Source organism: Suillus paluster (genome assembly GCF_016628075.1).
Source record: "Suillus paluster strain FC165 chromosome Unknown EDB91scaffold_35, whole genome shotgun sequence".
NCBI lineage: Eukaryota > Fungi > Basidiomycota > Agaricomycetes > Boletales > Suillaceae > Suillus > Suillus paluster.
Genome location: NW_024537595.1, coordinates 309,887 through 323,259, shown reverse-complemented (window position 1 = coordinate 323,259; position 13,373 = coordinate 309,887). Strand labels below are relative to the sequence as shown.

At 50.4% G+C, this 13,373-nt stretch overlaps 5 protein-coding genes across 5 annotated transcripts; 1 reads left to right on the top strand and 4 right to left on the bottom strand.

Moving 5' to 3' along the window:
* Window positions 1–785: 785 nt before the first annotated feature.
* On the top strand, window positions 786–1,326 carry EDB91DRAFT_1140784 (uncharacterized protein). The gene has a single exon (XM_041318977.1). The coding sequence runs from the start codon at window positions 828–830 to the stop codon at window positions 1,311–1,313; it is 486 nt and encodes a 161-aa protein (XP_041176075.1). The 5' UTR covers window positions 786–827; the 3' UTR covers window positions 1,314–1,326.
* Window positions 1,327–2,608: 1,282 nt separating this feature from the next.
* Window positions 2,609–4,690, bottom strand: EDB91DRAFT_1140778 (uncharacterized protein). The gene is made up of 6 exons (XM_041318976.1): window positions 4,305–4,690; window positions 3,863–4,255; window positions 3,652–3,816; window positions 3,252–3,599; window positions 3,023–3,196; window positions 2,609–2,944 (listed from the first exon to the last, which is right to left on the bottom strand). The coding sequence occupies exons 1-6, from the start codon at window positions 4,482–4,484 to the stop codon at window positions 2,837–2,839; spliced, it is 1,368 nt and encodes a 455-aa protein (XP_041176074.1). The 5' UTR covers window positions 4,485–4,690; the 3' UTR covers window positions 2,609–2,836.
* Window positions 4,691–5,902: 1,212 nt separating this feature from the next.
* EDB91DRAFT_1140774 (NUDIX hydrolase domain-like protein) lies at window positions 5,903–7,528 on the bottom strand. Its single transcript, XM_041318975.1, has 6 exons — window positions 6,835–7,528; window positions 6,628–6,786; window positions 6,536–6,568; window positions 6,408–6,486; window positions 6,284–6,350; window positions 5,903–6,232 (listed from the first exon to the last, which is right to left on the bottom strand). Exons 1-6 carry the CDS (start codon window positions 7,437–7,439, stop codon window positions 6,117–6,119), a joined length of 1,059 nt encoding a protein of 352 aa, XP_041176073.1. The 5' UTR covers window positions 7,440–7,528; the 3' UTR covers window positions 5,903–6,116.
* Window positions 7,529–7,533: 5 nt separating this feature from the next.
* EDB91DRAFT_1203783 (Sds3-like-domain-containing protein) lies at window positions 7,534–11,019 on the bottom strand. The gene is made up of 4 exons (XM_041320686.1): window positions 9,575–11,019; window positions 9,373–9,524; window positions 9,210–9,309; window positions 7,534–9,154 (listed from the first exon to the last, which is right to left on the bottom strand). Exons 1-4 carry the CDS (start codon window positions 10,887–10,889, stop codon window positions 7,734–7,736), a joined length of 2,988 nt encoding a protein of 995 aa, XP_041176072.1. The 5' UTR covers window positions 10,890–11,019; the 3' UTR covers window positions 7,534–7,733.
* A 53-nt stretch (window positions 11,020–11,072) lies between these two features.
* Window positions 11,073–13,364, bottom strand: EDB91DRAFT_1140758 (uncharacterized protein). The gene is made up of 10 exons (XM_041318974.1): window positions 13,218–13,364; window positions 13,052–13,156; window positions 12,834–12,979; window positions 12,690–12,781; window positions 12,391–12,640; window positions 12,270–12,341; window positions 12,092–12,222; window positions 11,922–12,041; window positions 11,470–11,870; window positions 11,073–11,356 (listed from the first exon to the last, which is right to left on the bottom strand). The coding sequence occupies exons 1-10, from the start codon at window positions 13,337–13,339 to the stop codon at window positions 11,170–11,172; spliced, it is 1,626 nt and encodes a 541-aa protein (XP_041176071.1). The 5' UTR covers window positions 13,340–13,364; the 3' UTR covers window positions 11,073–11,169.
* Between the last annotated feature and the right edge of the window lie 9 nt (window positions 13,365–13,373).

The following is a 13,373-nucleotide window of genomic DNA, read 5'->3' as shown; positions in this document are numbered from 1 at the left end:
CAACCTAGCCTTTCATTTTAGAGTCGTGTGTATCATAGATGGTGTACTCATTGTTATCACTGTAGCCCTTTTAGATGTGTGACTGTCACCCTGGCAGGTGCAATCATGATAGACCAGGGATCTCCTTGTTACATAAACGCATTATAATATCTGCTGGGAGACGCACATGCCCCAGCTTCATTTCCAATCATGAAGTTGATATTACTTCTACACAAGATGGTTTAGCTGACGTGGCATCACGTCTCACAGCACATGTACTTACATACTTATCACTGATTTCGCTCGAGCGCCTCAATATAACCTCGCTACACGCGTCCCTCATGGCTACGACGTTACCGCTGTGTGATAGAGCACTTCATTCACATCACTTGCCACGACTTGGATACCGAGGCTGTGAGCTGCAGATGGGTGCCGCGGGCCAAACCCGATACATGGGAAATTTCAAGCTTCAAGCATCAAAATACATGTCAAACAGCCACTAGTAAGTCGCGGTTATCACTGAATCAGTGCGTACGGGGTGGGATTCGGAACTGCTTGTACTATTGGTTACCACTTGCTCGTGCACACCACATTTCATGCATCCTCCCAAAACCACACATTTCCTACTACAAATCTTCAGAACTACTACATCTATTTGAAATAATGATACACAAGAACGTCTTACGAGCTTAGACGGATGCATTTGGACAAGAAACAAGAGAGATAAATGTTTGGTTGTGACAAAGGCTTTTGTCACTTCCTTGTCACCTGCCATCCGCTGCCACAGCGGAGTTTCAACTCAGACGCGTTGGTGGCAACGCGTCTCGACGCGTCTACTCGCCGCACGGATGGCACGCACTCGAGTCGGTGGGAAGCGGAAAGGTCCCCGAGATCCCACCAAAGAGGCTCACATTCAAGCTGTCATCCGTGATACCTTGACATGGCAGTTTTCGCAGTGCTGTGCAGATAATCCTCGATTTTCAGCGCTATATGGTTCGAAACGACGCACCGGCAGGCCCGTTGCCATTGCCAACCCAACTTCGAGTGAAAGCTCAACACCCTCAGCAAGTACTTCTCTCCCCACAGCAGCCAACAATATGTTCCACCCAGATTTTTCCGCAAATGCAAAGATCTCTCCCCATTCTGTATCCAAACCACTCACATCATGTTGGCCCCGCTCCTGTCGAGGCTCGTATCTACGTCATCACAGCCATTGCTGTCTGGACATCCTAGTAGTCGCAGTTTATATTACTCTGACAACCCACAATACATATTCAATTAGATTACTACATACTAGCCACTCGTACACTCGTACATATCTTCCTAATGTCTAATCCACAGCGTGTCACGCGGACTGCGAAATCGGCCAGTGTGACTACACCGTGACTTTCTGCGACATTTATGTGACTGCACAAAATGTGGTGTGCACGAACAAGTGGTAACCAATAGTATCTTCAATTTCCTTTCCCTCCCGAGGACCACTTTTACGTTGTACCGGTTCTAAGTAGTGGACTGTAGAGTATGCAAGGTTACATGACTAATTGCACTGGGCAAGACAGCAGAGCACTCCCCCATGGACAGAAACCTCCCCCACAACTGAGAGCAGCGGCTCAGCGATATTCACGTCAACTTCGTCCAGCGGTATCTGTCTGAAAGTCTACCACTCGCACATTGCAAGATGCAGTAACTGCGAGCGCAGCCATAACACGCTCAACTTCTGGTTTGTTTGGGTTTCTCACTAGAGTCAATTTCTGCAACATGGGAAGGTGAAGTCCATTGAATATTTCGATAAACCGGTGCCAATCGGCAACCCGAGGATCGAAGGAGAGGGGGAGAGTCATTGATTCAAGGCAAGAATGCGTGGCCGAATGACCCCCGGCGCCAGAATACCGTGCAATTTCATTCACCACGATGATCTCCAGAAGAGGGCAACTCGCTGAAGTGGAGCGTATGGTCTGGGGATGGAGATGACGTATGTTTTTGACGGTAGGAGTAGGACTGACGTTTACCCAACCAGCGAACGGCGGTGAGCAGACGACGGAGATGTGTGTGACTAGCACCTTATTCGAAATTCTCTTCCTCAGCGAAGGTTGGTCCGCGCGAATTTCTCGGGGACGGCTGGAACACGTCTTACTTATTAGCGTGGTACATCATTAGTAGACCTAATACGTACCCGTTCTACTGCTTTCCGTTGGCCTCCTCTAACTCCTCCGCTTGTCTTCGAGTGCGGCGGCCTCGCGGTACTGAATGGTACGGTCCTGGAGATCGTTTCTGCGGATGGACTTGTCAAGGCCCGACCTGGACATAGCGCAATCTCGTATGAAAGCGAGAGAAGCCAGAGCGCTCTGTACGTGTTGTGAGGATGAGTTTGTGCAGTGAGTGGAAATCAAAATGGTCGTATGTGCAACGATGTACTGTGTGCAAGAAAGAGGAAGGCGTGGCTGTCGACGTTAAGTATACCTGTTAGCCTATCGCACCACTAGTATAAATATTGTCATGTACACTGGCTTGCCGCCGTTCACCTCTGATTGCCCGTTGATGCATCTAGGAGAAATCAATGCTAGCCGAAATCGACATAAAATATGACCCTAAGAGACAGAAATTCATGAGACAGAGAAGGTAAATAAGACTTATCTTTAATCTGAAGTGGTGCAGACGCGAGAAGCTCCAGAATCACATCAGTAAGCAGGCTGCTAACTTTGAACATACCATAATCAGTTTCTCAAGTCCACTGGTGTCCTGCGCAATAAGGTCCATTGGTAGGATTCATTAGCAAGAAGTCTACATCAATTACGAGTAAGTCGTAAATTATACGCGTCGATTTTTTCTTTGATCTCAACAAGCCAAGCAGTGACAATTAAATCGGATACGGATTCGCTTTTAAAGGTGAGAACCAATGTTGAGTGGTGTCGGCCTTGTACCGCTGGGGCGTGACTGTTACACCAAGAAAAATACACTCGCGTCCCTGTGGGTAAAAAAAAAGAAGTCAGTGCAATGCACTACCTTCAAAGAATGTCGCCAGAAGCATGATGCGAGAACTCACCGTCCACTTCCGTCCATCACTCACTATCGTCTTCAAATTCACGCAAGACCGCATCATGAATCTTGCGTCATCCCTTGTCAAGCTCGCACGCGGGCCATGGCTTGCGTGCGCATCGCCAACATCGGTAAACGTATGCAACCCTTTTAAACCTGATATTGCTGTGGTAAATGCTCGCTGGGATGACTCATGTGATGATCTGTTTCCGTTGTAGAAGTAAAATAAAACGCACAATATCCTTGATTGGCAGAGGTAGTTCCAGTCTCTCCAGATCTTTGCATCTCGAGCTTATCTTTTTAACCGTGTCGATTGAGACTGCACAGTCCATAAGGGCAAGATGTTTCAAAGGCAGTGTGACGGCGCTGGGCGGAGCAATGGCATCAACGACGGAGCTCCATACCGGGAGCTGACGGTCTGCAAACTTGAGCACAAGTGTAGACAGGGAGGTTAGTGGAACAAAAAGCGATGACATTGTCAGAGCCGTTGCATCGGACGTCGGGCGCACGTCAATGGCGAGATGGCGCAGGCTGGGCAAGGCGATGGTAGGTAGGCAAAAAAGGCTTGGTGGAGGGGTATTTTCCTGCCGAAAATGAGTGCGAATGTCAAAAATGTCTGATCAAACAAAGACGCACGAATATGGTAAAAGAGAGCTCCTTCAACGACGGAGTATGTGTTGTAGCAGCTTTGATGACTGCAGTGTGAGAAGCCTTTGAACATCCAACGATGTGCAATCCACGAAGGCGAGGTAGCAGCGGCAGCAAGGCTTCCAAAAATACGCCATTCACTTCTTGAGACATCTAGACAAACCTTAATCGGCTGTTGTAAGCAGCAATAGTAACGCACAAAGATCGTGAGGTGCATAAGTGTCCGCTGTAGCGACTGTGCCCATCTCGTCAGCGAGTCTACAACATTCCAAGTCGGATAGTCCAGAGTCAGGCTGCGTAGCGTTGTGATTTTTTGCAGCATCTCCCCTTGCGTTGTTGTGAACGCGGCATGAATGTGAATATCCTCCAAACGTTCCTTCCCCTGCAGGGAGCCGAGCAGGGCTGGGAGGATTCTTGAACCACACACAAATGATGTCAGGTTTTTGCAAGCCCGTAGTGCGTCTGCCGTTTCCGAAAGGAAGTTCGAGTGCACTTGTCCACTCACGATGAACGGTGTACAATGGATGTTGATGTGACGAACGTGAACAGCCAGATCGGGGTGATTGCGAAGGGTGAGGAATGGAGACATTATCTGATTCATTGTTATTAGAAGCACGCTCTTTCACGAATGCTTGACCTACTCCTCCAGACCTATATCGTTTGGCATGCTTTGCGGTGAAAGAGACCGTGGCATACAAACGCGGAATAACACCAGCGAGGAACGACTTGCTAACTGAGGAGACAGCGACGAGATCATTTCCGGAGATATACGCAAAGATCAACTCGAGCACGTCGAGATTCAGGTTGTTTGCCGTGACCATTGGTCGAATGTTCGAAGTGGACGTTTTGGATTGAGTAGTACGAAATGTGGGTCCTCCGAGGATTGACTGTTTGTCCGAGTCCTCTGTAAGAGTCGGATCAGGGTCGCAAGTGCAACCACTGGTCCTGAAAGGCAGGAAGAAAGACAATCTGCTCCTCGACAGTTGGTCGCTGTCTGTGTCACTGCCAATGGTGTCGAAGCGATGTCCATTTACGCCAAAATCAAAATGATTTACATAAATAAATCACCACTAACATCACGTGCGGAAAAAAACAAGGTAATTACCCCCTAAACAAACTCGATCTTGCAACCACGAAACGAGTGAAGTTTATACAAGACTCTTGATCTCAATAGGCCGCGGCTATCTTTTGTAGAGTTGGACATCAATCTCTTCTAGAGGAGTATTGGCACGAGGGAATAAGGATTAGAGATGTCGGCACGGTTACTTCGCACGGCTTATCCCGTTGTTCCCTGATCATCCTCTTCATCGAGCGTGCGGGGTACCAAAGCATTTCCAACAAGTGCGTTTAGAACGTGAAGACTCTTCCATATTCCCAAACGCTGATTCACCCGGGACAATCTGATAAACCCCGTCCATTCAGAAAAACATTGTTGACATGGTCATTAACACATAGTTGCCTAGCTTACTGAAGGTACCTTCAATCCAAAATCCAGTGGGGAGGGTGCACTCCTCACCCTTCCTCAGGGTACTCACCTCTTATTGTGACCTCCACTTCTACAGTGAATTCTTGGAGCAAGCATTCAAGAATGCAGAATGTTGACTCGATTTTGCTAGGAATTAGTATTTCAGTCGTCCTATACCTAATCCGAGTCACTGGATGCGTAGTTCCTGGGGCGTTTCCGTATATAATGGTGCGGTAAATATCATAAAGCAGAAAGCAGGCTCCATGGAGTACGATGGTCGGCAAAATCAAACATTATTCATTCGGGGCTTCAAGATTGTCGCCAGAAAGTGCCCGCTCCCTATCTTTAGCAGCGATTCCAAGTTGTCTCCCATACCTGGTACTGAGTGCGACACCGCTCTTATTAGTTGTATCGCAAGTAAGTCGATCGGTCGGGCGGTTAACAGCTCCGTGGAAAATAGAAATAGGACAACTTACTGGTGAGGTTTTAACAATGTTTGCATCACTGTGAGCGCACCACTCATCCTCTAGCGAAAGGGCTGCCATTTTAATGTCCCACATCACTCCTCTCCATGTTCAATTATCTAACCTATGCCAGCGGCAAAGAAAAAGATGAACTTCCTTGAGCGATGCGATAAAAGACAACACCCTTCATTTGCCCTCAGTACAACCGCGAACGCCATATTCCAGCAAACAATCTACGTTGTAAAGTCTCCTCGCTTCCATTCGTGCTCGCAAACACAGCAGCCATAACGCATTTCCTGCAATACATCAACAGCAGGTACAGCAGCTTCAAGCCTACTGCCGACAAGGCTTCAAATCGGTGGTTTATGAGATACTGTTATCATGTAGTTACGATTCAAAGTGATTACTATTACTCGAGTCCAACTCGAGGGTTGTAGGCTTGAATACAATACGCGAGCGCACTCCCAGAGTTACAGCAACGCACAAGTATGTGTAACGGTACGCCAAACGTTTGTTTATCATACCTATTGACACCATCTTTCATATTCAAACCTGCCGTGTAATCTCGTGACGATCTCCATATAATCGGGCTCATCGTCAGGCGTTAAGTGGCCATGTCGAACAAAAAAGTCGATGAGAACTGTGGGTTAAGTTAATGAAAACTTTGTAGGTCTTTTGCGTCAGCACCCACCGGCAGCGCAATTGGGCTTGAAGAGTCCTTGTCGCATCTTTGATTTCACTTCATCCAGGGATAGCAACTAGTATTCGACAGGAACCGTTTAGTGCGATCGAGAAATAACAACTGATAGACATACATCAAAAGACTCCACCTCACCGTCTGATGGGCAGGGCTGGAACGAAATATCAGGTGGTACCCCAAGATCGTAAACGTATCTAGAACGTGTCGTTGTGATCTCCATACACAGAGTCAGCCAGCACTTACTCGACCTCTGGTTGCAGGAAGTGCATTCTGTTCCTATAATCACCCCATAATTATACCTTGCGGTTTACCCGAAAAATATGTCAAAGCGATACCTGAAGAAATAACTGATCCCCCCGACATGTTTCGCATGGTTCCTCACGATGTCTGTATCCATACTGGCCTCCTCCTCGCACTCCTTAACAAGGCTCTCAAAGATAGGCATGCCGCTGGGTATCCCGCCAGCAACACTATTGTCTAGCCAGCTCGGCCACCTGATCATGTTGTCATTCAGGGGCTAGTATCGATGAATTTAAACTCACGTCTGCTTTGTCTTAGCCCTCGTTGGGACCCAAATCTTCACCTGTGGGCTGCTGGCTATCCCTTGATAGATAGTCATATGTATCCCATACGTGACGACACCAAAAAGAGCACACGCAGCGCGCTCCATCTCAAAGGCGTAGTTTCCCTCATCGGAATCATCCTCAGGACAGTGCTCGTGCACGCCAAAGGGATTCCGGTACACAGGGTACATCTCGTTCCGCCATTTCCGCGGTCCGATGCTCGCAGGGAATGCACCAATGTCGCGCCAGCGCTCACAGAGCTCTTTCAGCACTGCAACGCGCTTTCTCGGAGTGTTGACTGACGCGTCAAAGCTGACGCGGTGCCCCGCCTGAGGTTCTGGAATGACCCACGTTCCAGGTTTTTCCTTTCGAAGGAGATCTACTACGTCGAGCCTCAAGAGCCCGACAGCAGGACTTCCCGAAGACTGTGTTAGTGTCCACGGGACGAAGGAATCTGTATCGGAAGGCTTCTGAAAGACATCAGTAGATCCGTAGTTAGGTGGTAGGCGAAAATTGTCGCATATCTTGACGAGCTCAAGGTAAGAAAGTGGAGAGGATGCAGGAGATGGGGGATCGTTGGACATTTGCTGACTTCACGAGTCAACTGAGACTGAAGCACTCCCTTATCTTATACTAGTACTGTCTCCTACTTCGGCCGATGCTTACTTCCTCTCATCAAGGCTGTGAAAGATCCATATATACATGTATCACGAAACCCATCCTGGCCTTTGTAATATGTATTCAAGAACGTACAAAGTTCCAGGTTCCCGTGGCATAATTACTGTGAAAAAATGACGAAAATGCAGTATATACAGTGCCCAAGATGAAATAGCTGTAAGTAGTAAACAAGGTGAAAGAGGAAGTGTATACGTATAAAATCAGGGACCATCTACCATTTGCATAGCATTCACCTTTGACGGGGCAGGTCGTGGTGGGCCTTGAGTGGCTGAGTACGAAATGAGAGGGGATGCCGTTCTGCTTCCCCCACCGAATAACGACGCGACACCATTTATGCCGCCCTCCATCTCTCTAGGGGGTGCTCCTGGACCCGCAAGGCGAGGGGAGAACCCGGATGCTGGGCCAATAGGCGGCATACCCAGCTTTGACACAGACATTGGAGGTGGAGAAAGTGGTCGCCGGGGCTTCATCACTGGGCTACTGGCCGTAGACGAATGAGGTTCAAAGCGTGACGGCGACCGCAATCCAGGGTGCGGTATTGATGATGGACTTGGAGGGAGGGGTCGGGCACGAGGTGGGGAAACTCCCGATGAGTTTTGACGGGATAGGGCAGATTGTGGATGTGGCGGATGACTTGACGAAGGTCCTGCGTATCGATGAGGTCCAGGAGAGTGGTAGCGGTCTGGTGGAGGTTGTGATGGGGGTGGGCGCTCCCGGTCATCCTGATGCATCCAGCCATGCCTTGGCGACGGCGCAGGCCCGCTGGGCAATCCGGGACCCGAGGTTGAGCCTGCAATGCTATTATGCGACGGCGCCAACGCAAATGGCGTCGCAACAGGTCGGTCACGCTCTTCATACGGTGGGTGCGTCGATGATGGTCGGCTCCCATGTTTATTCCAGTGCTGTTGCTTAAGGTTAATCATCTCTGGCTGCGGTTGAGGCTGCGGCTCAGGCGGATGGTGGTGATGCACAACGTGATGGTGATGACGGTGATGGTGGTGACCACCAACATGGTGATGTGGCGGGACATGCGCGTGGTGCGGGTGCCGATGGTGGTGCTCACGCTCCAGTTCTTCCTCACGGCGTCGCCCTTCCGCTCCCGCGTTCCAATCCATCCCACCCGCGGGCTTTGGGATGCCAAACCGCGTTGTATCCTGTAGTGCTGTATTCACGAATTGTTGTTCTGTGTGCGGGGGAGGCGGTGGCGGCATTCCCGGGCCGTATGCGGGAGGAGGGAGGCCATCATACTGTACTGGGGCAGGACCCGAAGGCAACCGCTGTAGGCGTCCCGGGGCGCCCAACGGGTACCCCTGGTTGGGTGGTTGAAATACGGGTGGCGGGGGTGGGGGTGGCATGCGCACGTCTGGGCCACCATGGAACGCTAAAGCATCCATAGAAGATGCACCATACATGGGGCCTATGACCATGCGCGCATTCATCATACGGTGCTGATGCAGGAAATCGAGGTCTGCAGCTGCATCTACCGGAGGCAGGGCGTTCAAATCGGGGTATGCGGTCGCCAGCATGTGTCGTCGGGAAGTTGTGAGCGGCAATATCTGTGCAATTTGACGAATGGTGGGCGCGGGAGGGGGATCGGGGATTGGGTTGGGAATGCGGCGCACTGCAAACAGGACATTCATGAACTACACAGACACAACAAGAGAAAAGAATCCTACATGGTTGGGGTCTGTCGATAGCTCTGCGCTCGCGCTCCAATTTGCGGCGCTTACGGTTAGTTTCAGCAATCATCTCTGTCTGCAGGTCATCTCGTGCGACCTAAGTCAAGTCATCAAATACAATGTAAGTAGCGGATATCAGAAGGACGCGCATAAAACGCACCTTCCACCAACTCCAGACCGCGTCCTCGTTCATCCTCCGCCGCTTGTTAGCGGAGACAACCTCATACACACGTCTCTTGCAAGCAAGAGCAAGACGTTTGTCGCGACGTTTGTTCAGTTCGGCTTGCAGATGGATGAGCTCTGGGTGGTTTGCTAAAGCAGGTCTTCAGTATGGTGAGTCTGAAATTGGCAAGCATACACACCCTCGGAAACCAATGCCTCCTCCCAAGCGAGCCCTTCCATTTTCTCGACATACACCTTCTCCCGCAATAGTGCAAACTTCAGCTCAATAGTCGCAAGCACATCCAGTGCTTCGGCACGGTGGGCGGGCTGCAAATCCAGCTCCATTTCCATGTCTAGTTCATCATCCCCTTCTGCTTCATGCAGAGCGGACTCAGCGCCTGGAGCTGTTAATGTCGCGGCGTCACCGTCTTCATCCTTGTCCTTCTTGCCTCGTTTGCTCTTACGTTGCGGCTTTCCGTTCTCGGGTTTGGGCGACGGAGAACGCGAAGAGGAGGGTGAGCGGGACCCGGACGTAGAGGATGCAGACGGAGTAGGAGATGGTGGGTGAATTACTGTTGACCCTGCCATAATTGAGTGTGAGGCAGCGGCAGCTGCGATGGGCGCGACGGACGCTGGCGGTGGAGCTGTGATATCGATGGGAATCAATGGGACCATGGTGACCGCCTTGACCAGTGCTGAGGGTGCCTCGGCCTCATTGTCCATGTCCATGTCCACGCCCGCTTCTGGCGGCCCGTCATTGTCCTCAGACTCGGTGTCGTTTTCGTGGTCATGGTCATTGGTGACGGGAGGATCCTCATCCTCATCGCCATCGGCTTCTCCTTCATGTGATCCGTCTGGTATGGCAATGAGGCCACGGCGCTTCAGAGGAATGGCTGTTACAGGCTCGTCCTCGTCAGAGGCATAGGGCTCTGCTTCTTCGTCCACTGCCGAATTAGAAGTGGAATTGTGCGGCTCAGCGGCGCCGTCCTCGTCGTCGTAATCTTGCGCACGCCCATTGACAGTGACGCTAACATCTTCAAGAAGCTCGTCAGCATCGACGTCCCCGTCGGGGCAGTCGCCGTCAAGGTCGTCCCTTTGGTCATCCTCGTTCTCGTCTTCCTCTTCCTCCTCCATAGCTCGAGGTGGGCCAGCCATTTCCTCTTCTTCCTCTTCCTCAACTCCAGGTGTGGCGCTTCCCTCGCTCTTCGAATTTGAGTTTGAGTTGGAGTTCTTCGATTTATATGCCCAGTCCCACATCGGGGCAGGGACCAGGCCTCCACGCTTTTTTCTTCCTCCGCGACGGGGCTGCCGGCGACGAGAGACATCTTCAGGATCTCCGTCAACGAATGTCTTGGCCTTCTTTTTGGGCGACTGAGACTCCTGGACGAGCTCGTCGTCTGTAAGCTCTGATAGCTCGGACTCGGCATCCAAGCCGGCGCCCGAATCTTCTTGGGGCGGCGGCGATGGAGAGGGTGAGCTCAAGGATTCAAGTGAAGCTGGAGAGCCCGTCATCATGGGCAACAGCGAGCAAGAATGACAGCGAGAACGACCACAGGTAAATGTGAAGACTACCACTAGTCAAAGATGATCGTCCAAAAACGGAAGTTTAATTGGACCGTGCGCAATCTCATCCACACGTGACCCGTACGTAATAGCGGGACCAATTGCTCGCTATTTCAGTGCAACCGAGGGGATTGCTTCTGGAGACAAAGCTATAATTTGAACAATAACATTTACAACCAAGACAGTCCCGAAAGTAAGACGATTGTAATCCAACAAAACATAAAACATAACTCTAAAAATCTCCGAGATCAACCTCTATCGATTCGATGACAGACACTTCCAAGCTCTTGTCCTTCTTCGGCCCTGTTCGCGGGTCAGACAAGGCTAAAGGTGGAAGCGGTGATATTGATCGTCCACCGGCCGCATCATGGGCCTGCAGTGCAGGCGTGCCCGTCCCGTTTATATTCGGCGTTCCCGATCTGTATGATGTTCCATTCGAATTTGAAGTTGATGGCCAGAGAAGCGAAGCATGATGCAATCAAGGCAAGACAGATGACCAAGTGACATCGACCACAATAGTTGAAGTACAAACCTTGATATTGTGTCGTTGAACAACTTCGGAACAGTTTTTAATCTCGCACTCGGGTCCGCTGGGGTCGCAGTACCCGATGCATTCATCTTGCGTTCCCTTCGTTTCCGTTCGGCATCCATCAGCTCTGCCTTGCGGACCGCCTCTAAATTGGCTTTGCGATTTCGTTCATTCACTTTCGCGAGTTTATCGTTCAGGGACTCTTCGCCTCCATTTCGAGCAGGAGTAGCTACCGTAGGCAGCTCTGCCAGCTTGGCGTCAATTTCGGCAGCGTCGGCATAGTCCTGTCGCCGAATGGCAAGCGTCTTTGCCTGCATAAGTCGTGATCGCTGTAACGTGAGGGATGCACCAGATGGCAAGTTTGACAACTGGCTCTTCCGCGCCAACATAGCGGTGATATCGCTCTAGACGTGATTCAGCAGTGATAGCTTCGAAAAGGGAATGAAAAATCATACCTCTGTCATAGGTTGTGTCAACAACTTAGACATCTGCACAGCCTTTTTCTCAAGGGCGCGCTTGGATGGCAACTTCACGTCATCCGCAAAGCATACTTTTCCTAGACGGTCGAATTCTCGCTAGAACACGATAAAGTTAATGCAAACGCTGGTAGCAATGGAAAACAAACCTGTGTGAACGGAGCATTAGATACCTTGTCCATATTAAACGCCTTGAGCGATTTGCCATGCTTCAACTCAAGCGTCTGGTTCACCATGATTTCGTCAACCTTGTATGGCTTCGTGAGATTTGCTCCGAGGTCTGGCCAAATAAGTACAGAACATTATCCCTATAGTCCTAACACTCACTTTGTACCTCGCAAATCCTGTACTGTGGCTGACCGCCCTCGTCTTGGCCCACAAGATACCTAACCCAGGCACCTTCAGTGCTGACATTAGCACATAGTATATAGACTACTGCGGCACTCACCCTTCACATAGTCCTCGAACCAGGGAGCCATGGAATGCTTCGCAAGCTTGTCCCGCGTTAATTTGCACTTCATGAGGTCCTCGAGCGACGATGGCTCGTCCGCTGGATCAGGCTGCCTTGAAAATAGCTTCCTATCCTTCTCTTCTTCCTCTTCATAGCGCGTTATTTGACCATCCTCTTCTTCACCCGAAGACATGTCCATGTCATTGGGGGAGGAGGACCGATCTCGCTTGGGGGAGTGTGTCTTCGTCTACTTAGAATATAAGGAAGGTGAGTATACTGATGGTCAGCATACGCACACGCTTCTTCTCATCCTTCGCTTTTCGCCTGGCCTTGAGTTCATCAAGTGTGCGAGACTTCTCCTTCGTAGCGCCCCGGCTAGTACGTTGACCTGCAAAACAGTGGTGTCAAAGAGCGTCCGTATCGTAAAGTGCTCTGAATACGTTTTGCAGCTTTCGAAACACTCTCAGGATCTCCAGACTGTGCTTGAAGCATCTCATGCAGCTTTCGCTTGTCTTGTATTCGCATCAACTCTTCTTGCCGCCCGGCAAGAATTTCTTCTCTCTCAATCTCAGGCATAGATAGTAGCCTAGCAAGTAGCAGTAGATTGGTAGAGGGCAGTGTCAAAACTACACTTGAACTTGTGTTCGAGGGGACTCACCGCTCCCTATCCGACTCGTCTATATACTTGCCCTCCAGCGGGTACTTTACCTCGGATTCCTCTTCACTCTCCGGCTCGCCCTCTGCCTCGCTGTCATCTGAGACTCTGACGTTCCCCGAGATTGATAATGAGCACAGTGATGAGCCGGATCAAGGAGAAGGCTCACTCCGTTCTGCGCTTCTTGGCTGCTGAAGCCCTGGAGCTTGATGCTTGGTGTTTTCGCTTTTTCTCCGTTGCACCAGCAAGCTCAAGGAGCTCATCATCGAAGTCACCTTCAAAGTCGGACATGGTGGAAAGAGTAAGGAAGGAAAAGTGAAAGTGC